This window comes from Athene cunicularia (genome assembly GCF_003259725.1).
Source record: "Athene cunicularia isolate RWA chromosome 2 unlocalized genomic scaffold, athCun1 chr2_part1, whole genome shotgun sequence".
Classification (NCBI taxonomy): domain Eukaryota; kingdom Metazoa; phylum Chordata; class Aves; order Strigiformes; family Strigidae; genus Athene; species Athene cunicularia.
Genome location: NW_020799095.1, coordinates 148,297,137 through 148,316,009, shown reverse-complemented (window position 1 = coordinate 148,316,009; position 18,873 = coordinate 148,297,137). Strand labels below are relative to the sequence as shown.

Sequence of the window (18,873 nt, the reverse complement as noted above, 5' to 3'; positions counted from 1 at the left end):
CGAGTTCTGCTGAATCCTTTTCATGTAGAATGTCCACCCTTTCTTGATGAAGCTAGCACAAACTTCAGATGCCATTGACATTAATGGTGACCCTAAAGAACCAGACTTTCAGTGTCCCCAGGATCTGCTCACACTGTTGTGTACTCAGCTGCGACAGCCCCAGCTCAATAGCTTGTGCAGTTCCTATCAGGAAGCCCATCAGGTCTGTCTCCAGACACCAACATCCCAGGAGTTTATAATGCCAAAGCAGCCTCACGGGCTCCCTGCAAACTCAACGGAATCCTGGGCTGAGGAGATCAGAACTGAGTAGGTTGGGAGAGCAAAGCTGATGTGTCCCTGTTTCAGAAGACCTGACCTGGTAGACCTGCTTAGACAATACATCTAGCACATTGTCTTCTACCTTTAGTAGACTGTGGGATGCTGGGGTGACCTCTCTCCTTGAAAATAATTTGAAATGGTTGCCCTAAGCATTTTTCAGCTGAAAGACTAAGAATTAGAGGATGAAGTAAAAGAGCTGGTCTCTCTCAGCCTGAGGCTTCAAACTCACAATTTTCTCCTTCCAGGAAAATGCCCTGCTCTCTACATTAAACTCTGTGCTGAGTGGCTTGGGATAAACCTGGCATTTTTAATCTCTCCTACAAAAGCTATGCCAGTGAGGAATAAAAATTTGCTTTTAAATATGCCAGAGCAAGTGGAGCACAAGTTATACTATATCTCTGTAGTGTGAGGGTTCATATGCTCAGCAGGAGGGAGAAGGACTTCCAGATTTCAAAACTGATTCTGTATGGTGTTTGCTGAATGTTAAAGGCAGAAACTGACCTGAGAGCAGGACCTGTTCATGGTTCCCAGCTCCCAAGCCACCAGCTATGAGTCTCTCTTCTTGTCCTGTTTACCTACCCAGCATTGCTGCTTCCATTACAATCCCTTGGGACTGACCAATGTGAATTCCTCAGAGAATGGCACCCAGGTGCTCTCAGAAGAAGAGTGCTACACACAAAGATTTGAACCAATCTGCTGAAAATGACAGGCACAGCACTGATGTTTCACTTTCAACACCGACAGATATTTGCCACCGGCAAGCTGCCTGCAACCACGAGAGGCAACATCATAGCCTGGGAGCTGGGCTTTGTGTACACTGCTGAGCTGGAAGGGAAACACCTGATCAGGTGAGAACACCAAATGTTTACTCAGTGGGATGTATCTGAGCAACCCAAATGCTCTGCATGTGTGTTGGTAACATGCCTGGCAGATTGGAAAACTGACGGAGGGCCTTGATCCACCAAAAACCTCAGAGATTGCTTGTGGAGTGTGCAACAACTGATCAGTGACCATCTCAGTTCAACCAGCCACGGCTCTGGTGGGACAATGTATGCAGCCACCTCTTTCGGATGTGCCTCTTCAGGTCCCAACCCCCCCTGGAGGTACCTTACAGAGCATGATCCGAAGTATGAAGGGAAGAAGAAACTCAAGATCTCGGGCAGAGAGCTATCATCGGTTCCCACACAGGTCTTCAGCTTGGACCAGCTGCAGGTCCTGGAGATGAGCCCAGAACGAGAGAGCTGCCTGGGGTACCGCATGGAGCTGCTGCCCCAAGAGATCAGCTGCCTGAGGAATCTAACCTGCCTCTATGTGGACTCCAACAACTTGAAGAAAGTCCCTGCTGAAATTGGCACTTTGAGTCAATTGGAGAGGCTCACTCTGAGCAACAACAGCCTGAGCTCGCTGCCCCCAGAAATGGGGGCACTTCAAAGGCTGCGCAGCCTCCACCTGGCCAACAACAGCCTCACCGAGCTGCCTGCACCCCTCTGCCAGCTGAGGAGCCTCACCTTTCTTGATGTGAGCGACAACAGAATAGGCACAATCCCCACAAGCATTCGGCATCTGGAGAAACTAGAAACGTTGCTACTGCTCTTCAACTCACTGAAGAGCCTGCCTGAGGATGTCTGTCTTTTAAGGAATCTGCACACACTTTGGTTGGGAAACAACCATCTACGGTCCCTTCCAACAACCTTCGGGGAGCTGGTGAACCTGGACTGGGGATACAACTACTGCTCATGCAATTTTGAGGGTAATCCACTGGAAAGTCCTCCCCCTGACATCTGCAGCAGAGGCCCTGAAGAGATCAGACGCTATTTCTTGTCATTTCATAGGACTCAGAGAGACTAGGCAACTGGCGTCAATCCTCTTGAGGTGACTGAGATGGATTTATTCTCCGCAAATCCACTGCATGAGCAAAATGTGTTTCAGGTGAAAAAGTCTGGTGAAATCACTCTTTGGAGCTCAAAAGCTTCCCTTCTGATGTAAGGTGATTTCTGTGGCAGTCTGATTTTTGATGCTAGTATTGAACAGTGGTGTACACCTTTCAAAAATTCATTCAGGGACATCTATAATATTTTCTGTTATTTATAGTTGTGTAGACCTATCTCAGGAAGAATTGCAGGCAAAAATCCTGTCTGAGAAAATGAACAACAGCTAGTTTGAGGGGATAGAGTCAGGTAAACAACTGGTGGTATGTAAATAGCAATAATCTCTACTGTTTGCACACTGGGTTGTGCTTTAGTCTGGACTTGAAGTAAGTGCAGGCTGAGATTTCTGGAAGTGTTTAAGGCCTTGTGGACTTGTGGATTTGGCTTTGCTTCAGGTAGCCCAGAATCTCATTGCTTTACATGGTATTTTACATCCAACGCACAGGTTGAATCAGCTCAGGCTTCTGTCTGGCTTTATCCAGGTCCCACAAGGTATAATGCAAGTGATGTCTCCATTGTTTTGGCAGGACATAGCTTATTTCTCACCCTGTTTCTCCTGAAGAGCAGTTTCAGTGCAGGGCTGACACACTCTCTGGAGGCAGCATGAACCTGGGGTTGATCTGCCAGTCCGTCCAGAGCAGCCCTCAGCGATACTGCTCCACGGAGCCTGGTGATGCGCAGGGGTAGTCCAGATATAGAGCATGCAGCACTAGCAAAAAAAGTTTCCACTTCTACCAAGGCTGGGAAAGTGTTCAGAGATATTAAAATATGAGTATGCAAACTTCCTGCAAGGGAACATTTCCGAGAACCCCTGTCTATAATCATAAAAGGCTTCATCAGTGTTACATTATGGAAATTTGCTGAGACTCCTTTCTGTTTCATTTTGCTCTCTCTTCCCCGTAGCCTCTCATCAGCATTTTCCACCCACCTCTCCTTAGCTTTGCTCTTCATGAGCGTTTTCTTTGTGGCTACTCCTTCTGACATTATCTTTGTGTTTCATTATATGCTCATCAAGACCCTCTCATTCCCCGATAAATGCTTTTCTTTGCCCTCTGTTTCCTATTTCTCCTTTGGCCAACATACAGAAAGCTGCAGCTTTGTGTCTTTCCTGGAAAGAAGAAGGGCTGAGTCAGGCCTGCTGGGAGCTGAACATGTTCTTCTAGGGTTCACAGAGAAAGGGAGAGAGAAAGGGCTTGAGACTTTGATACACGGTCCATTAAGTCTCTTGTTCAGTCATTTTCTTCTCTTCGTAGTGAAGATCAGCACAAGGAGAATAGGAGATCTGAATCAATGCTGAAATTTTACTGGGTGACAAAAACACAGCTCCGGTTATTCTTAGCATGAAATGATTTTTACACTTTGCCCATAAGTGTGCCCCTGACCTCTGCGAAGCTTTCAAACCAGCTGTCAGTTTTTGGCGGTACAGTAACCAGATTCAGTGATAAATCAATGCATGGCAGTAGTGGGCACACAATAACGTCACACCACTTTGTTCGGTTTTCCTGCAGCTGAGTATTTCTAAGATGTGTGACATCGGAAAGAAAGGAGTAAAGGGACTGTGTTGCCTTGCTCAGTTGGCTCTTTCTGTGGCAGCATGGGGAATCGGAGACGAAGGAGCAGGACAGTGAACTGCAAGTCTTTTGCACTTTGTTTTTCAGAGATTTGCAGTGGGATAAGGCACTGTGTGTGAAGTAGCTCCTGAAGCTGGTACTAGGTCAGGTAGAGGGTCTATCAAGGAGGCAACATTAAAGATGTTGAAGGACTGGGGGTTTGTTCCTGTTTCTGCCATTGATTCATTCTCTGGTCTCAAACACATCTGCTGTCTCATTTCCCTGTTCCTCCCACCCCATTCAATATTTGCAGTCATCCTGCCTTTCTAAAGCGTGTCTAGTAAAGGACGTAAGTATAAAGGCAGTACTAGCAGTGGGTACGAGTAAAAACAATGTTATACCCTCTTTTGGGACATGTGTGGGAATGAAATTCTAGTAACTGTGGTCTTTCTTAGAGGCTTGTGTCTAACACACTGAATCCTTCCAGGGCATCGTCTTAGACAAATGGTAAGAGGGGCGATTTCTCATGTCCCATGTCAAACTCTTTAGATCCTATCTCGCTGTTTTGTTGGTTTTTTTTTTTTTTCCATACTGTGTAGGGTTTAAGCTTGAGGATCCATTTCCAATTTTGGCTACCTTTTCTTTCTGCTTCTTGGCCGGTGATTCCCAAAAGGCAAGCTGACTTTAGCTTGTTTGGGGAGTTTATAGCATCTCACAGCTTCCAATTCTGGTTTTGGCTGAACAGGTTTCACTAGTTTAACTAGTCCTCTCTTAAAAAACCCACAAACATAATTTCTGAAGCCTGATTGTATCTGTTGATAATATACCTGTCATTCCTGGGAGTGAATGGAGCTGAAAAGGTGGTTAAAGCCTGCAAGAAAATGTAATCTTTAATAAATAGTGCCAATATCTTTGCTGTAATTCTCCAGACTGCCGGGATCAAGAGAAATTCTGATAAATTAATGCAAGTGAGAGCACTTTGACCATACCATCAAGCTGCTTGAGCAGACTGAATATGTTATTCAGCTAGAACAAATTCTGTCCTGACACCGTGTCGTCTGTCACCTCTTCCTCTTCCTTTGTCCTGCTTGTTTCCAAAATCCCACTTCCCAAAATGGAAACCCCAATACTGCATATGCACTGCAGTATTCTGGCATCTGTGTTAGTGGCATAGTTACGCAGAGCAATAACTAGATCTTGGTGTTGTTATTAAGATGGCATTAAAATCTAATCTCAAACTACTTATCCTGTATTTGTTGTACTATCCGTATTGTTGCTAAGCACCCTCCTTTGCCTGTGCTCATTAAAACTTCAGGCATTATATCAGAGAATGGCAAACTGCTAGGATATAGGCCCCTGGTGAAAAGACCGGGACATAATCCATACTTGGGGGGTGAGGGGTAGGGAGAGAGGGAACGTAAAAGCTGACAGTCAGCATTGATGGGAGTTGTGCATGCATTTTCCTTCACCCCATGCTGTACTGCAAGCAGGCTGGTGTAGGAGAACAGCATTGTCCCCTGGAATTGCATAGGACTTTCATTTGAAAACTTTGAACTCTTACAGCAGAACAGTAATGAAATGTAAAAGCAATGAGTGAAAGAAAGCTCCTAATAGAAATTCAGGAGAATAATATATATAAGGGCAGAGGACTCTTTAATTTAACATACAAATGCATAACACTTTCACAGGCTGGTAGCTCAAGCTAGACAAGTTCTGACTACAGATAAGCTGCATATTTTTAATGCTGGAGAGTTCACCTCAGGATATGGCAGATTCTCCACCACCTGAAGTCTGTAAAACCCACAGTCTAGCTCACCCGAAGGTATGACTGTAACACTCCACCTTGTTTTATGCAAAGTGAAAGTTACAGAGACTCCTTCTGTCCTTAAAGTATATGGCTACAGTCTATAGCGACCATAAATCTAAAGGATCAGATCCCAGCATTTACTTACTTCTCCCTCAATTTACCTCTCCGTGAACTTCAGCTTTTTAGTTTACAATGGCTACAGGCAGAGCTTGAAGAAGTGAAGGTCACCGAGCCAGGAGCGTTGATCAGAGGGCTCTTGTGTTGGGTGGTGGTGTCTCTGAGTTGGCAAAACACAAATGAAGTGGCAGTTGCCATTCTTCTTATGCCTTTTGGAGTCAGCAGCAGATTTCCAGGCTCAAAAATGGAAGACTGGTCCTGAATTCACTTGGAGTGGAGTTTAGCACTGACCAGTTTTCCAAGTCTTTGAAAAGCCTTTTGGTTGATCAATCATATATATTGCATATTAGCAGACGTCACAGGAAACACAACTTTTCAGACCCCTAGAAAACACAAGACACTGCAGGTGGTGTCCTATACACAATGCAAACAAATTGGATATCTGAGAGTGCTGCGTTGTGAACATGCAGTTGTTGGGGATATGTCCCCAGAGGTTTTCTGTGGGTTCTCTAGTCCAGGAGGGTATACACCCCAAAGGCCATCATCACTGAGAGAGGCCGCTGTTCCCACTAGCTGGATGGACCCCAATGCCACCTGCATTTCTGCCTTCCTCTGTGCTCCGTAGTCTCATCCCAGAATTTGACAGTCTGACTTTAGAAATGATGATTTTCTGGTGATGCAACACTGAGTCACTGCAAGAGGCTCAGGTCTGACATGAATCCATGGGATCAATAGGTTTAATTATCACTGATTGTGTATGATCAGTCACTGTCAGAGGCACCAGATTTGATGGAATATGTTTCCCTACACTTGGGCAATGGTACTACAGGAGAAACAAAGCAATCTATCACAAGCAAGTGCCATTTTATTCAGCACATCAAATTGCAATGAAAGCCTAAGTAGCATATCTAATGAAGATCACTCTAAACTTTACAAAGAAAGGTTTTTAACTCCCCAGAGTGTTCTGCCTGTGAACCAAGAGACAGGTAGTAAATGGTGCTTAAATAAATACTACACCCAAACCATAGATTTCATATGTTTGTTAAAGATCTCAGTGGTCATCAAGAAGATTTTATTTTCCTGCCACCCTAGGGAAAGTATAAAATTCATTGCCATTCTCACTGCCATGCAAACAAACTTTCCTTGAACAGTTCAGGCAGCAAGAAAATAACAAGAAGGGGAGAAACTGATGCCATGAGCAAAGCCCAGATGGAACAGCCCACACTTACTCTTTGTACTGAAACTCCCTGGGTTTTGCTAGAGTTGAGTGTCTGACAGCCAGCCTGGAGCTCACTGCTGCCCAGAGTCCCAGAGTGATCCCACATCCAGACATTTGGTGCAAGAACTCTATGAGGACTTGCATTCAGTAGGATGCAGTGACTCTCACATCAAAGGTCTTGGTTCAGATGGAGCCAGGCCATTAGCACAAAGTTAGGTCAAAAGAGAAATTTTCTGAGTACTTTACAAGTCTCACTGTTGAAAAGTTCAAGCTGAAACTTCATCCTGTAATGCAAGTTGTGATTTTTTTTTTTTTTGGTTCTATTCCCCAGGGACTTAGAAAAAAAATATTATTATATTCCTGTTTGCAACAAGTCTTTTACATACGTTAAGCTTGTTGAAGAGGTTCTGAATAGACTTCTTAAAGTGAAACAAGCACTGAGCCTGTCAGTCTTTCTGCTCTGGCCATGTTTTCCACATCTCTGGTAAGTGCTCATCGGGGCTATTGCTACACAGCTGTACTGAGCAGGCACATTCACAGTTGAATACAAGACGGCATCTGAAATATTTCTAGTGCCAAAGGAAGGACTACTGCACATCTTGAAACCCTGTTTGTTCGCTCTTCTATGGTGGTGATTTCTCTTTTTCACAAGCAATGCAGTTTGTCCTCTACTGTGATACCACACTTTGCTATAGAGCTGCTATTGGCAAATTTTGGTATTGGTGTGTTTGTATAAGCTGCAGTTTGTAACCTTGCTCTCGTCCCTGCTGAATTTCAGCTTTCCCTTTTCCACCCCAGACAGGTTATACAATTCTTCAAAATAATTTTGAATTCAAATCCTGTCCTCCTGTGCCTATAATGCCTCTGAGTTTATGCCATCTGAAAATTTAATAACCATGCTCACTTTTCTATCTTCTAATTCATTAATGAAAACACATGCCAGGATTGGATCCAGAACAGACCTGGCTGAACTCCACTTTCTATATCCTTCCACTCTGACAAAGCACCACCGATAACCTTTCTGATATGTTATCAAACCAGCTTTGCACCCAATCGATCATTGTCTCATCTAGACCATGCTGCTGTGGCTTGCTTATGAGAATGTCACATGCAACCATTTCAAAAAACTTAGTAATAGTAAGGTTTGTGACAGCTATTTTTCCTTTATTCTTTGAGCCTGTTACATTGCTAAAAGTGGAGATTAGATCAGTTCAACACAATTTATTCTTGACAAATCCACACGGGCTACTTGTCCTTGCTGCTGCATGAAGCAGCTCCTGTTGTGACTCGCTATCTTGAAGGTGCTTATGAAATGTGTATTTGTTCCAGAATTTTTGTAAGGCTTGAAGGAGGGTGAGGATTGTTTCCCATCCATCTCTCTCAACAAAAACAAAACAAAATGTCTTTTAGCTTAAACTATGTATATTCCTTGCAGTTACTGTCACTCTTTGGTCTCTTGAAGGCCTGGTACTGTGTGAAACGGCTGTCTTTAGTCCAACAGCCACTTGCTGCTTCAGCCTCAGGAGAAAGATTCGGGGCTGGTCAGGGACCAGGACTCCAGTAGAGCTCATTAGGGCACAAGCACATGCAGGCTGGATTTGGTAGGGTCATGGCCAGTCCTGATGTGCTCTGGGTGGGCACATGGTGGTAGTGGAGGGCCACAGCTCCCCTTGCAGTTTGGCAAATGCAGCTCAGAAACCTGTGGGAAAACATTAACTTCCCATTTCCCTCCTTGGCTGCTGTGCAGAGGACTTCAGCCTGGTCACGGTTCAGGGAAAGGGCAATCACTGTGAGGGGGAAATGACACAAGTCTCAAGCTACCTAACCCATTTTGGTCCTGTCTTGTCAGCTGGGAGCTCTCCTTGGCTTTTCTTTCTGCATCCTATTTTCAAATAGATGTCCTTAATCCTATTTCTCAGGCTCTGAATGGGCCGGAGTAGCATGCAATTTCTAAGCAAGCAGCAGGAAACTGGCAGTTTTGATCCTGCGATAACCATCTTCAGTAGCTCACAGCGTGTGTCTGTGTGTGTTCCCTGGGCAGCTATGTCAACTAGAGGATATCTGCACCCTTCAACTTGTAAAAAGGGTGTTTCAGATCGGCCCAGACATCTTTTGATGTAGATGAAAGGAGGATTCCTTTTTGTTCTCAACACTACCGCTGGAGGTTGGGACGCTGGCCCTTTGCATTGGGTCTGTACGTTCACAGAAAGGAGAAAAAAGTTAGCTCACATAGGCTAAATATCTGCCAGACTGATTGCTTCTGCATAGTTTTCACACATAAAATACTATTGCACTTCAGCTGTTCCTAGACATCCGCACAGCAATAACAGCATGGTTTTGTGTCTGGTTTCTATTTGCAAAGTTTTCTTTTCAGATGTAAATAGCATTATTCAGACTGAATAACTGTTTTTTTTTGTTCCTAGAGCACTAATAAACCTAAATTATCCTTTATTCCTAATTTTTGTTTTTGCATTTGTGAGGTTCAAGCACTTTGGTCATGCCCTCGATTCCCTCTTCTAGTGTTTGGTGGTGCCGGGGTTTGTGCAACTGGGAAGAAAGTGTTGTGTGGGACTGAGAGAGCTTCTCTGCAGACCCCTTTGGAGCTAATGTCTGTCAGAAGGCTACTTGGCCTTCCACGAAGTTAGACTTGATGATCCTGCTTGTTCCTTCCAGTTTTGTGCTGATAGTGGTCTCTTTGCTTATTAGACTTATGGGAACATGCTAAACTGATGCGATGTATACCTAGACTGTTTCTATTTGAAATGTTAAGGTTCTATTTCTTCACCTTTTTGTACTGTTGTTTGTACTGTACAGGCTGACACCAGTTCTGACACATTCTGCACAGTCGTACACACTGGGATATTTTTTTGTTTCCTAGAAAACTTTTGATGATCTGACTGAATGGAACAAGAAAAGAAAATGAAGGAAGTTATAAGATGCCATAGGTATGTGTGCATGTGGATTCTGCATCCTCATTCAACAGAGATATTAGGCAGATGCCTTGTACAGATCCAAGTTCCTCACCCTGTTTTAATATTCAAAGCACTTTACAGACTCTTCTTGATGTAATTGTGTTCATGCCAGACCTTCAGATGTTTCTTCAGAAAGTATAATAACTGACTGACATTATGCAGGAAAACTAGCACTCGCTTTATTTGAACTAGGTAGATTGTCACTGGAAATGACTTGTATTTCAGACTGGTAGAAAGAGTCAAAGCCAAAATTATCTTCCTCCTCTCTAGAGAACAGCACATAGAATATTTTATAATTATTTTTCCAAATGAAATGTGCTTTTGCACAAGTCCTCCCCTCCCCTCTCCCAGAAATGAAATAAGAACAGTGTTTTATTTCAGAAGTATCAGAAGTTTGCCTTTAACTTTTCTTACTACATCTTACTTTCTTTTTCTTTCTGTGAACGCTGCATGTATCATATGTTGGCAAAATATAGGCATTGTCGGAGAAAAAACTGAAAAATTTTTAATCTAATCCCTTGAATAAAAAGAAGGTGGCTACAGGCATAAAGTTGATGTTTTCAGAGCTGGAGCTGTTGAGCTTCAGGATCATTCAGGAGTCTGCAAAGACTGATTCCCTCTTATCTCCAGGATCAATTGCAGTCATTAGTCTTTGGCACTGATTGCAAAGAGGCCCTTTGGCAAATGGTCTCAAACCAGTTTCCACTGAGGACCCTTCCATGTGACAGTAGTGCTGTGCATTGCCAGCCTTGGTGCTTCTTGGAGAAGAAATGACCAGAGGGACCCTAGAGCAAAGCTCTTCTCCAGAGGGATTCCCTGCAGCCCCAGCCTGCTACAGCTGATGGGTGTTTCCTTGAATAGGATGCTCTAAGTCAAAAACTGTCCCCTGGGTAGGGTTGTTTATATGTTTTCTGAAAACACTTGTCAGCAGCCTTCTGCAGGCATCTCCTAACAAATGGGTCCTGGCTTGACCCCACAGCTGGGGAACTGTTGCAGCAATAGGCTGCAGTAAGGTCTCAAATTTAATATCTACCACAGAGAAATCAACCATCTCATCTATGGATCCCTGCCCTTCAGCTGAATCTGCAGCCAGAGAGGTCTAAAACAATTCTTCAAACATCGAGGTCAAAAAAGTTTTGGAGGTGATATGGCGGTAATACTTGCACACTGCGGTCCTCACTGGCCATTTCTGTATGTGCTAGTCTATGCCTGTGATCCTCTGGTCAGTGAATATGGCTGAACTTGGTGTCTTCTGGCTACACACCTGGCAAAAGATCCAGAGGGTTTAACCTGCTGGAAATGGTGCCTGGAAACACCATTCTTGTAGCACTAGTCTGTTGTACGCACCCTGAGCATGAAGGTCAGAGTTTACAGATGGATTTGCATATACATTTTCCCGAATGTGAGACTCCCCCCACCCCTGAAATTCCCAACAGAGCTTAGAGCCTCAAAAGATGGATTGTATCACAACAGGAACTACAGCACTAATGATTTTAAACCCAAGAAAGCTCAAAGTGGAACAAATGAAAATTGGTTTATAAACACAGTTCTGTACTGTCAGTGCAGTCCTTTATTTGAGATTTGTTGTCTCTCTGGTAATCTTTCAGTAGCTTCTGGGATCACAACATAGCACACATGGTACCCTCTGGAATAGTTTTTTTTTTCATCCCTTATTAGTCCTGGCCACCTGTCTCCAGAGGAAGAGCCATGCTGGTTCAGGTCAAGGGTTATCTTGGACCATCTGTACAGTGTTCCGTCTCTAATTAGGGCCATAAAAAGTAGCCAAAGGAAAAATAAGAACAAGCGAAAAACATTTAATAATACCCTCTTAATGCTTTGCTGGTTTCTGAGTATTTATGGTTCAGGAGAGACCTTAACCTGATGTAACTTCTCTGTTTAACACATAATCCCAGGATCTCTCTTCAAAGTACCAGTCCAGTCTGCTTTGAGCCCACACAAACTTCTTGAACTCACACCATCTTTGCCAAGGATTTTCCTAGCTCTGCAGCCACTTCATAAAGAATAATTTTCTTTTGAGGTCTCCACTGCCCTCACTTCATTGTACTCTGAACAGTCAGTCCCCATCCACTGTCTTTTTGCTGCTTATGAGATATGGGCACCTTCTACCTCCTGCCCATGCTGCAGCCTCCCTTCTGGCCACGTTTCTTCTCTTCCCATTCCACACGTCATCTTGAAATTTTTTATCTTTCAGGTGCATTTATTTATTCTAAGGAAGGCACAAGCTTCTCCCCTCTTGATGCATTTACTTGACCAGGTTGTTGCATCACCAGCAAAACAGACATCCTTCCTTCTTACTGCTCAACCACAGCCTTTGAAAGGAAAACAGATAAACAGAAGGTGAAACACCTGTTTCAGATATGACTGGTCTCACTGAGTTTTTTATTGTGCTTTAAGGAATCCCTTTTTTTTTTTTTTTCTTTTTCCCAGCCCCTTCCACTCCAGCAGTTTTTCTTTGCTCCAAATATAACACTTATTTTTCAATTTAAAATGGAACAAAGACAATTTCTGAGTAAATATGTTAATTAAAACTAAACATATCTGGGGCTGAATTATAAGGTCTCTGTGGGATAAAGAACATTCCAGTAATACTAAAAAGAAAAGATGCAGAGTCATCTAGTATGAAAATGCAAGCTAGATCTCTAGTGAAGACTGCTTTACTTCCACTCACTTCTGTACAACTACAGCAATTTACTGCACTTGACCTTTAGCATGAGATTTAGAAAGGAAATGTTTGATATTCTACTCTATTTGCAAGAAACATATGAGACAGATAAGTAATACTGCCGTCTTTTCCAGATTGTTCCCTGAATAATTTCTTTGATACACAGTCAGAATTCAGAGACCTTGATTTCTTGCTCAGTGATCTCTTAGGAAGAGACAGCCTGACACTGAACAACACTGCATCTTGACATCACAAGCCAAATCAGTCCAGTTTTTAAATTATTCCTTAAAGTCCTTCAAGAATTATACTGAGAATCAGCACAAATCTATTTATTAGGGGGAAAAAAAAAAACAACAAAAACCCAAACAAAACAAAACAAAAAAAAAAAAACAAACAAACCCTATGACGCTTGTTAAAATAGGTGAAAATCTTCCTATCCTGGAGGTTAGCATTCTGTCTTTGTTCCTCCAGCACCTTATATGGGGATCTATATTGGGAATTAGTTCTAAATTTCACATGGAATTAACTCTACAGGAGTCCCATCATAAATGCACCGTATTGTCTGCAGCAAAGAAATGGATAATTTCTGCAGTGTTCACTGGCGAATGGTGCTTACGGTACATATGAAATCATCACAGAGTGTTTTCTACTGGTTATTCTGGAACCTAGAATTTTTTCAACAATGTATGAGAAGAACATTGATTTAATTCTTGCCATGTTCATTTTATTCTAGAATTTCAATATAAATATCCAGATATCTATATATATCCTGCTAGCATTATACCTGCCTTTTTTAAAGACAGAATGGGAATTGCATTTCTGAGAGCTTTAAGCCCTGACTTTGCAGGACCATCACTGTATTAGAGTACTGTGAAATATCTACACAATATCTATCCATAAACCACCAGATGAAGACCCCATGCTGGAAACTGCACTGAGAGGGCTGCAAATCTGCACATGAAATGTTTTTGACAATGTTTCAGAACATTGATGGTGGTGACGAGCACTGGGGAAAAAGGACCAGATTCCAGGAAAAAGCCTCTGAAGGGCAGCATCCAGGTCTTTAAGAAGCTGAGTTGCATTCATGTGGTTAAGTATGTAATTCCAGAAGCCAGTCTGTGATACTGGCCACTTTGTATGACCAATGCTGATCTTTCCGACAGAATAATATCTCTCATTATTAATGAAGAACACAGGCTTTCTCATTAATCCTCCTAGTAACTTGCTGTTGATGATACTTACTGAGTAAATCACAAGTGCATTTTTTTTCATGATTACTTTGGGTGTTGTCTTTCATTCCTTGCCTCCTTTCCTACAAGTTAGTCCATGAGGCAAAGTGAAACCAATACTAACCTAGACAGCAGAGTTTCGGACTGGGTTTTGTAGCATCTTTTGAAGCATGTTAACTTTTGTACGTGAATAGCTTTTCCAAAATAGTGTCCAAAATGAAAATGAGATTTCACAAGACCATGCATCCTTGCATCTCCACATTGCTGCTTTGCTGTGTTTTTTTTTTTTTTTGTTTTTTTTTGTTTTTTTTTTTTTGTTTTGGTTTGTTTTGGTTTGGGGTTTTTTTTTTTTTTTTTTTGTTTTTTTTTCCATGATGCAAGTGAATTCTATGCAGTGTTCAGTACATAGTATACTGTTGATGCATAAACTAGCTACAGACAACAGTGTTAGAGATAGCAGCAGGGACTGAGAGCTATGGTATTTTTGTGTGGAGAAATTCTATAAATGAAAAAAGTGCCATTAAAATGCAAAGCATGAATACATTATGGCCTCCTTAGCTTTCAAGGCTGTCTAAGGGCTCAGTAAATGTAATTACTTCAGTCACATGCTTTCTCCATGTCACCTTAAAAGAACAGAAGGAAGACGTCAAGTATAGTGACTGATAAACTCCTTTAGTCCAGACTTCATTCACATGCGGAAAACCAATTGCCTACCAAAGTATTCTTTGCTGCCTTTATGGTGAGGTTATTAGGAACCAATCTAGAATTATCATAACAGTAAGTATTCTGGGCAATTATATATGTGCTTCAATAGCTGAAGAGATAAGAACACCCTTGCCTCCAGAAATTAGTATCAGCTTAGTACAAGAGTGTGGTCAGTGAGCATTCACGTTCACACTTGTCTGCCTGGGATAATGCTGAGGGATTTGAGAAAAGAGTAAGTGGAGAAAAGACATGGAACTGTGTAGGTGGGATTGCTGTTAAGGCTCTGCTGACTGGACCAAGGTTTGAAAAGTCATCAGGTAATGTGGTGGAGAATAAGTTCAGCACAGCAAGTGTCACAGGATGCTTGTCCTTATGAAGGGAGAGGAGTGATGTGTTGAATTAGATACAGAGGAAGACAAGGCTGATATTACATAGGCTGCTTGATTTATCTGCTGCTCACTCACCCATCAAAGGTATCTCAGGCTAGACTAGATTCTGTATGCTGGTCCACAGTAGCATCTCCTTGTATATAGATTTTTCTGGCTGCTGACTGTTTTTATCAAGATCTCTAGAACAACAAAAAAAAAAAAAAAAAAAGAGCAAAGTCAATAAGATTGTGTGCAAGTTATTGAAGAACCTTAAATCCTTAGGGTTAGCAACAGTATTTTCTATCCATTTTTTATGTAATGGCTGTGGAAGTTGTCTGGGAGCACCACAAAGTGTTTTCAGAAAACATTGCTTTTATCTGGTTGACAGTCTTCTATTTATAGCTGGCAAATATTTCCACGGTGCAGGTTTATGAGCACTCTGTAGGCTTTTGTATCGTGACTCAACCTTAAGCCAGTTATAGCCATGCAGCAGGTTGTACGTGGGGCTTTTTTGCTGGGAGAAGCCATAGAGGATGCACCAGTTTCATTCTTCTCAAGAACGGAGCTGCCAGCCACAGGGTCCATTAATGAAGAAAAAATTGTGTAATGCCTTAAAAAGTCAAGCTAATAATTTGGTTTGTCAATGAATCAAAAAAAAACCCAACCTAACCAAACCCAGAGGAAAGCTACCCAAAATCTGTGAATCCCTTTGCTTCAATATATCCAATTATAATGATGAGGGAACAGATCCCAAGCAGAAAGTCAACAGTCTGCATCTCAAACTGTGGGTACTTGCTGACTACAATCACTGCTGAAGACGCAGCTATCTTTGTGCTCTGTCCTGTGGGATGCCTTACTCAGAGTACCAAAATATTGTTGAACAGAGCTGGAGAAAAATGACATTGCAATATTTTGTTCTTCCTTGGATGCAAAGCAACACTATACTTGTGTGCCAGTCAAACATTTAAAAAAAAAAAGAAAGTGAGCTCTAAAACTTAGGCAGTGTGGAAGAGAACTTTTTCAAAGCTGGGACAAGAACAAGAATGTGAGCTTTCAATGTCTCTCACTCAGAACTGCAGGGGTTTGCATGCAGTCCTTAATAGTGCAGTGATTATCAGCTTTTCTTCTCCCAAAGAGGTTAAGCTGCCCTAGCACCTTCTCTTATTCAGATCAGTGCATCCTTTACCACATGTGAACTGTCAGGTTAGATCTTAGACGTGTTCTCTGCAGCCTTGTCCTTCGTACCCAAGGCTAGCACACGCTAGAATTGTTCGGTACATACAGGAGGGAGTTTGAATCGACCACAGAGAGTGTCCCTGACATCCCGTGGGAGCCTGTATGCGTCTGAGATGGATTACATGATCCTTTCAGAATAGAGATGATAAGGGAGAATAAGGGGAATATTGGCACTATTTGAACTGTGTATCTTAGGCATGCCTTGCACTCTACCTAACGTGCCCACTGCTTTGGGAAACATGGGGCTCTTTATTCATGTTGAAATAAAACCAAACTATAGAAGCATATTAATAATTGAAGGAAATATTTTTTTAGGGGCAGATACGTAAAGCTTGTGGGAATTTGTGAAGAGCAAAACCAAGTGTCTGAAAACCTGTAGTGATTCTGGATACTGAGGTTTATTTAAGAACCAAAGACACAGGAGTTTTTGCCCTGCTTGATTATCTCAGACTCAGGCGCTTTGCCACACAGTGTTTGTATTCACCAGGACTCGTCTTTTCATCCCTGCAGGGAGGTGGCTGCTGGCCTGGGACATTTGGGAAGAAAGTCGTGTCCATCTGGTCTGTGCTGCTACTCAGTTACAACTCTTGGGAGTTACTGGTGAGGTCCCTGGGTGTCCCCCTGGACTTGTGTCCGTGCATCTGCACCATCTCCAGGACCTCCCCCCACTTTCAGGATATTTCCTCCTGCCATGACCTTCACCTTGTTCTTTCCAGGCCTCCTGTTTCTTCTCAAAATCAATTCTTATTTTCAAGTATATTTCTTATGTTCTTTCTGGACTGAGAGCCCATGGTTTTCCCAGTTGGAATGGTGAAGGTACAGAAGCATCATTGATCAGCCTCCTGTCTGGTGGTCATTTTTCATGTCTCTTTTCTGGTAGAAGGATTCAGGATGTGTCATTTTTGTTTAGACCAGAACTTATAAAAATTTACAGCCAGCCTCTACCAGTTGAAGCTAACAAGTAGCAGACTTCTTGAGAGTTCAGAAGTTCAGTATCAGACATTTTCCATAAACACACATGTACCCAATTATCTGCCGTCTGTTGGCTTTCACAATTTAAGCTATTTTTTTTGCCCACGACAGGTTTAAAAAAAAAAAAAAAAAAAAAAAAAGTACACATCACTAGATGAGAAGCGTTGTCATTCAGGATCTTTAAGGAGTTTTAAATTGTTGTCTCCAGAAGACATCACTGGAGTCAGATGATGCCATTTTTAAAATTTCTGTCTATGGCCTAATAATGAAGTGCCTCCACTTTTATCTTTTCACCTCAAAAACTGCTTAAATTTGATATTTTCATAAACCCTTCAGAGATCATTCAAAAGCAAACAACCCTTACTCTTCTTACCTCTAGCATCTTTTTTTTCTCACTTTTTCTCATTTTATTTGTCGGAGAGAGAAAGTATTACAGCTTCTGGTTTGCCCAGCACCGTTCAGCTACAGAGGTGTGGTCTCTGCCTATAACACAGTCACTGCTGGGAGGCTGAGCCCAGAGGAGGTCCTGTTGCACACACACTTGGAGGGCAGAGAACTGGAGCAAAAGCAGAAATCTTTGCTAATTTTGACTCTGACTATAGGCCATGTAGCATCTCTTTCACTTGTTATATCCATCTTTGGAAGTCTTGAAAATTATTAATCAATAATGGCTTTCAATATATCACTTTTTATCACTTTTCAATATATCAATTTTTTTAAGTCATATTGTTGTGATGATTGAGGGTGATAAAATTTCTGGCATGGAGTGATTTGTCTCCCTGCCCTGTCCTCACTCTTCATTAGCAATGAAGGCCACACTGTGTAGTGTGAAAGTAAACATTTCAAAGTTCATAGCTCAGCAGCTGGTGAGTCACTCCTGAGCCAAGGGGAATGTCAATAAGAAGAGATGCACTGTGAGAGGTCATTAGTTTCTGTAGCGAGATTCAGTGATTCATTATCAGGTCTTGCTGCATTTTAATTGAAAAGGTTAGAAAACTATGTTTTGACCTAGCAATTAATAACAAAAATAACACATTTTTGTTGAGTAGAAGGTCTTAGCTGAAATATTTACTAAGATCTGCTTGTAGCCATTAGCTGTACATGTCTTTCATGTCTTTTATTTGTATCTGTGCACTACTATTAAGAAGATGAGTCTGTGCCAGGATTACGTTGGAAAGCTGTGGAAACACAGAACAGAACAGTGGTCTCTGACCTGAAAAGATACTATCAGTGTAGAGCATGGAAAAAAATCTAGGTGCGTACAGGTAATGGGGAAGTACAAGTGGAAAAGAAGACAATGCAGATCACATGTAAGTCTCTGAAAGAGGCAAGGATTTGAGAAGCAGTCATTTAGGTGCCACAGGGGTAACCTGAGAGGAGGTTAGATTAAATAAGTGGATTAAATAAGTGCACTGACAGAACTGAAAGAAGACGGACTTCTCATTTATTTAGGAAAGAAAAACATTTTTGTGCTTTTACCAATAAAAATAGAGACTAGGACTCTGTCTCCTTGAGAGGTCAGTGAAAACAGAGAGGAGGAGAAAGTTCTGTGTGGTGTTGGTTGAAGAAAGGGTTTTATTATGATAAACTGAGCTAGTAGAGCCAGATAGGGTTAAGATTATGCAAGATTTGCCCTCATTTCTGTTACTTGTAACTTTGCCAAACTTTAATTATCCTGGCAGAAATTTATCTTGCTGGGTGTGTGCCTAAAACTGAAGGGTGTGTATGTATGTTGTACTATTTCAGTTGTTCTAAAGACTGAGAACTGA

The 18,873-nt window shown here is 42.1% G+C and overlaps 1 protein-coding gene across 1 annotated transcript; it reads left to right on the top strand.

Moving 5' to 3' along the window:
* Nucleotides 1–1,365: 1,365 nt before the first annotated feature.
* LOC113476191 (leucine-rich repeat-containing protein 30-like) lies at nucleotides 1,366–2,166 on the top strand. Its single transcript, XM_026841527.1, has one exon. It carries the CDS (start codon nucleotides 1,366–1,368, stop codon nucleotides 2,164–2,166), a length of 801 nt encoding a protein of 266 aa, XP_026697328.1.
* Nucleotides 2,167–18,873: the final 16,707 nt, after the last annotated feature.

Coding starts and splice junctions, on each gene's coding strand:
- LOC113476191 (XM_026841527.1), top strand. CDS start 1,366: ATGTATGCAGCCACCTCTTTCGGATGTGCCTCTTCAGGTCCCAACCCC.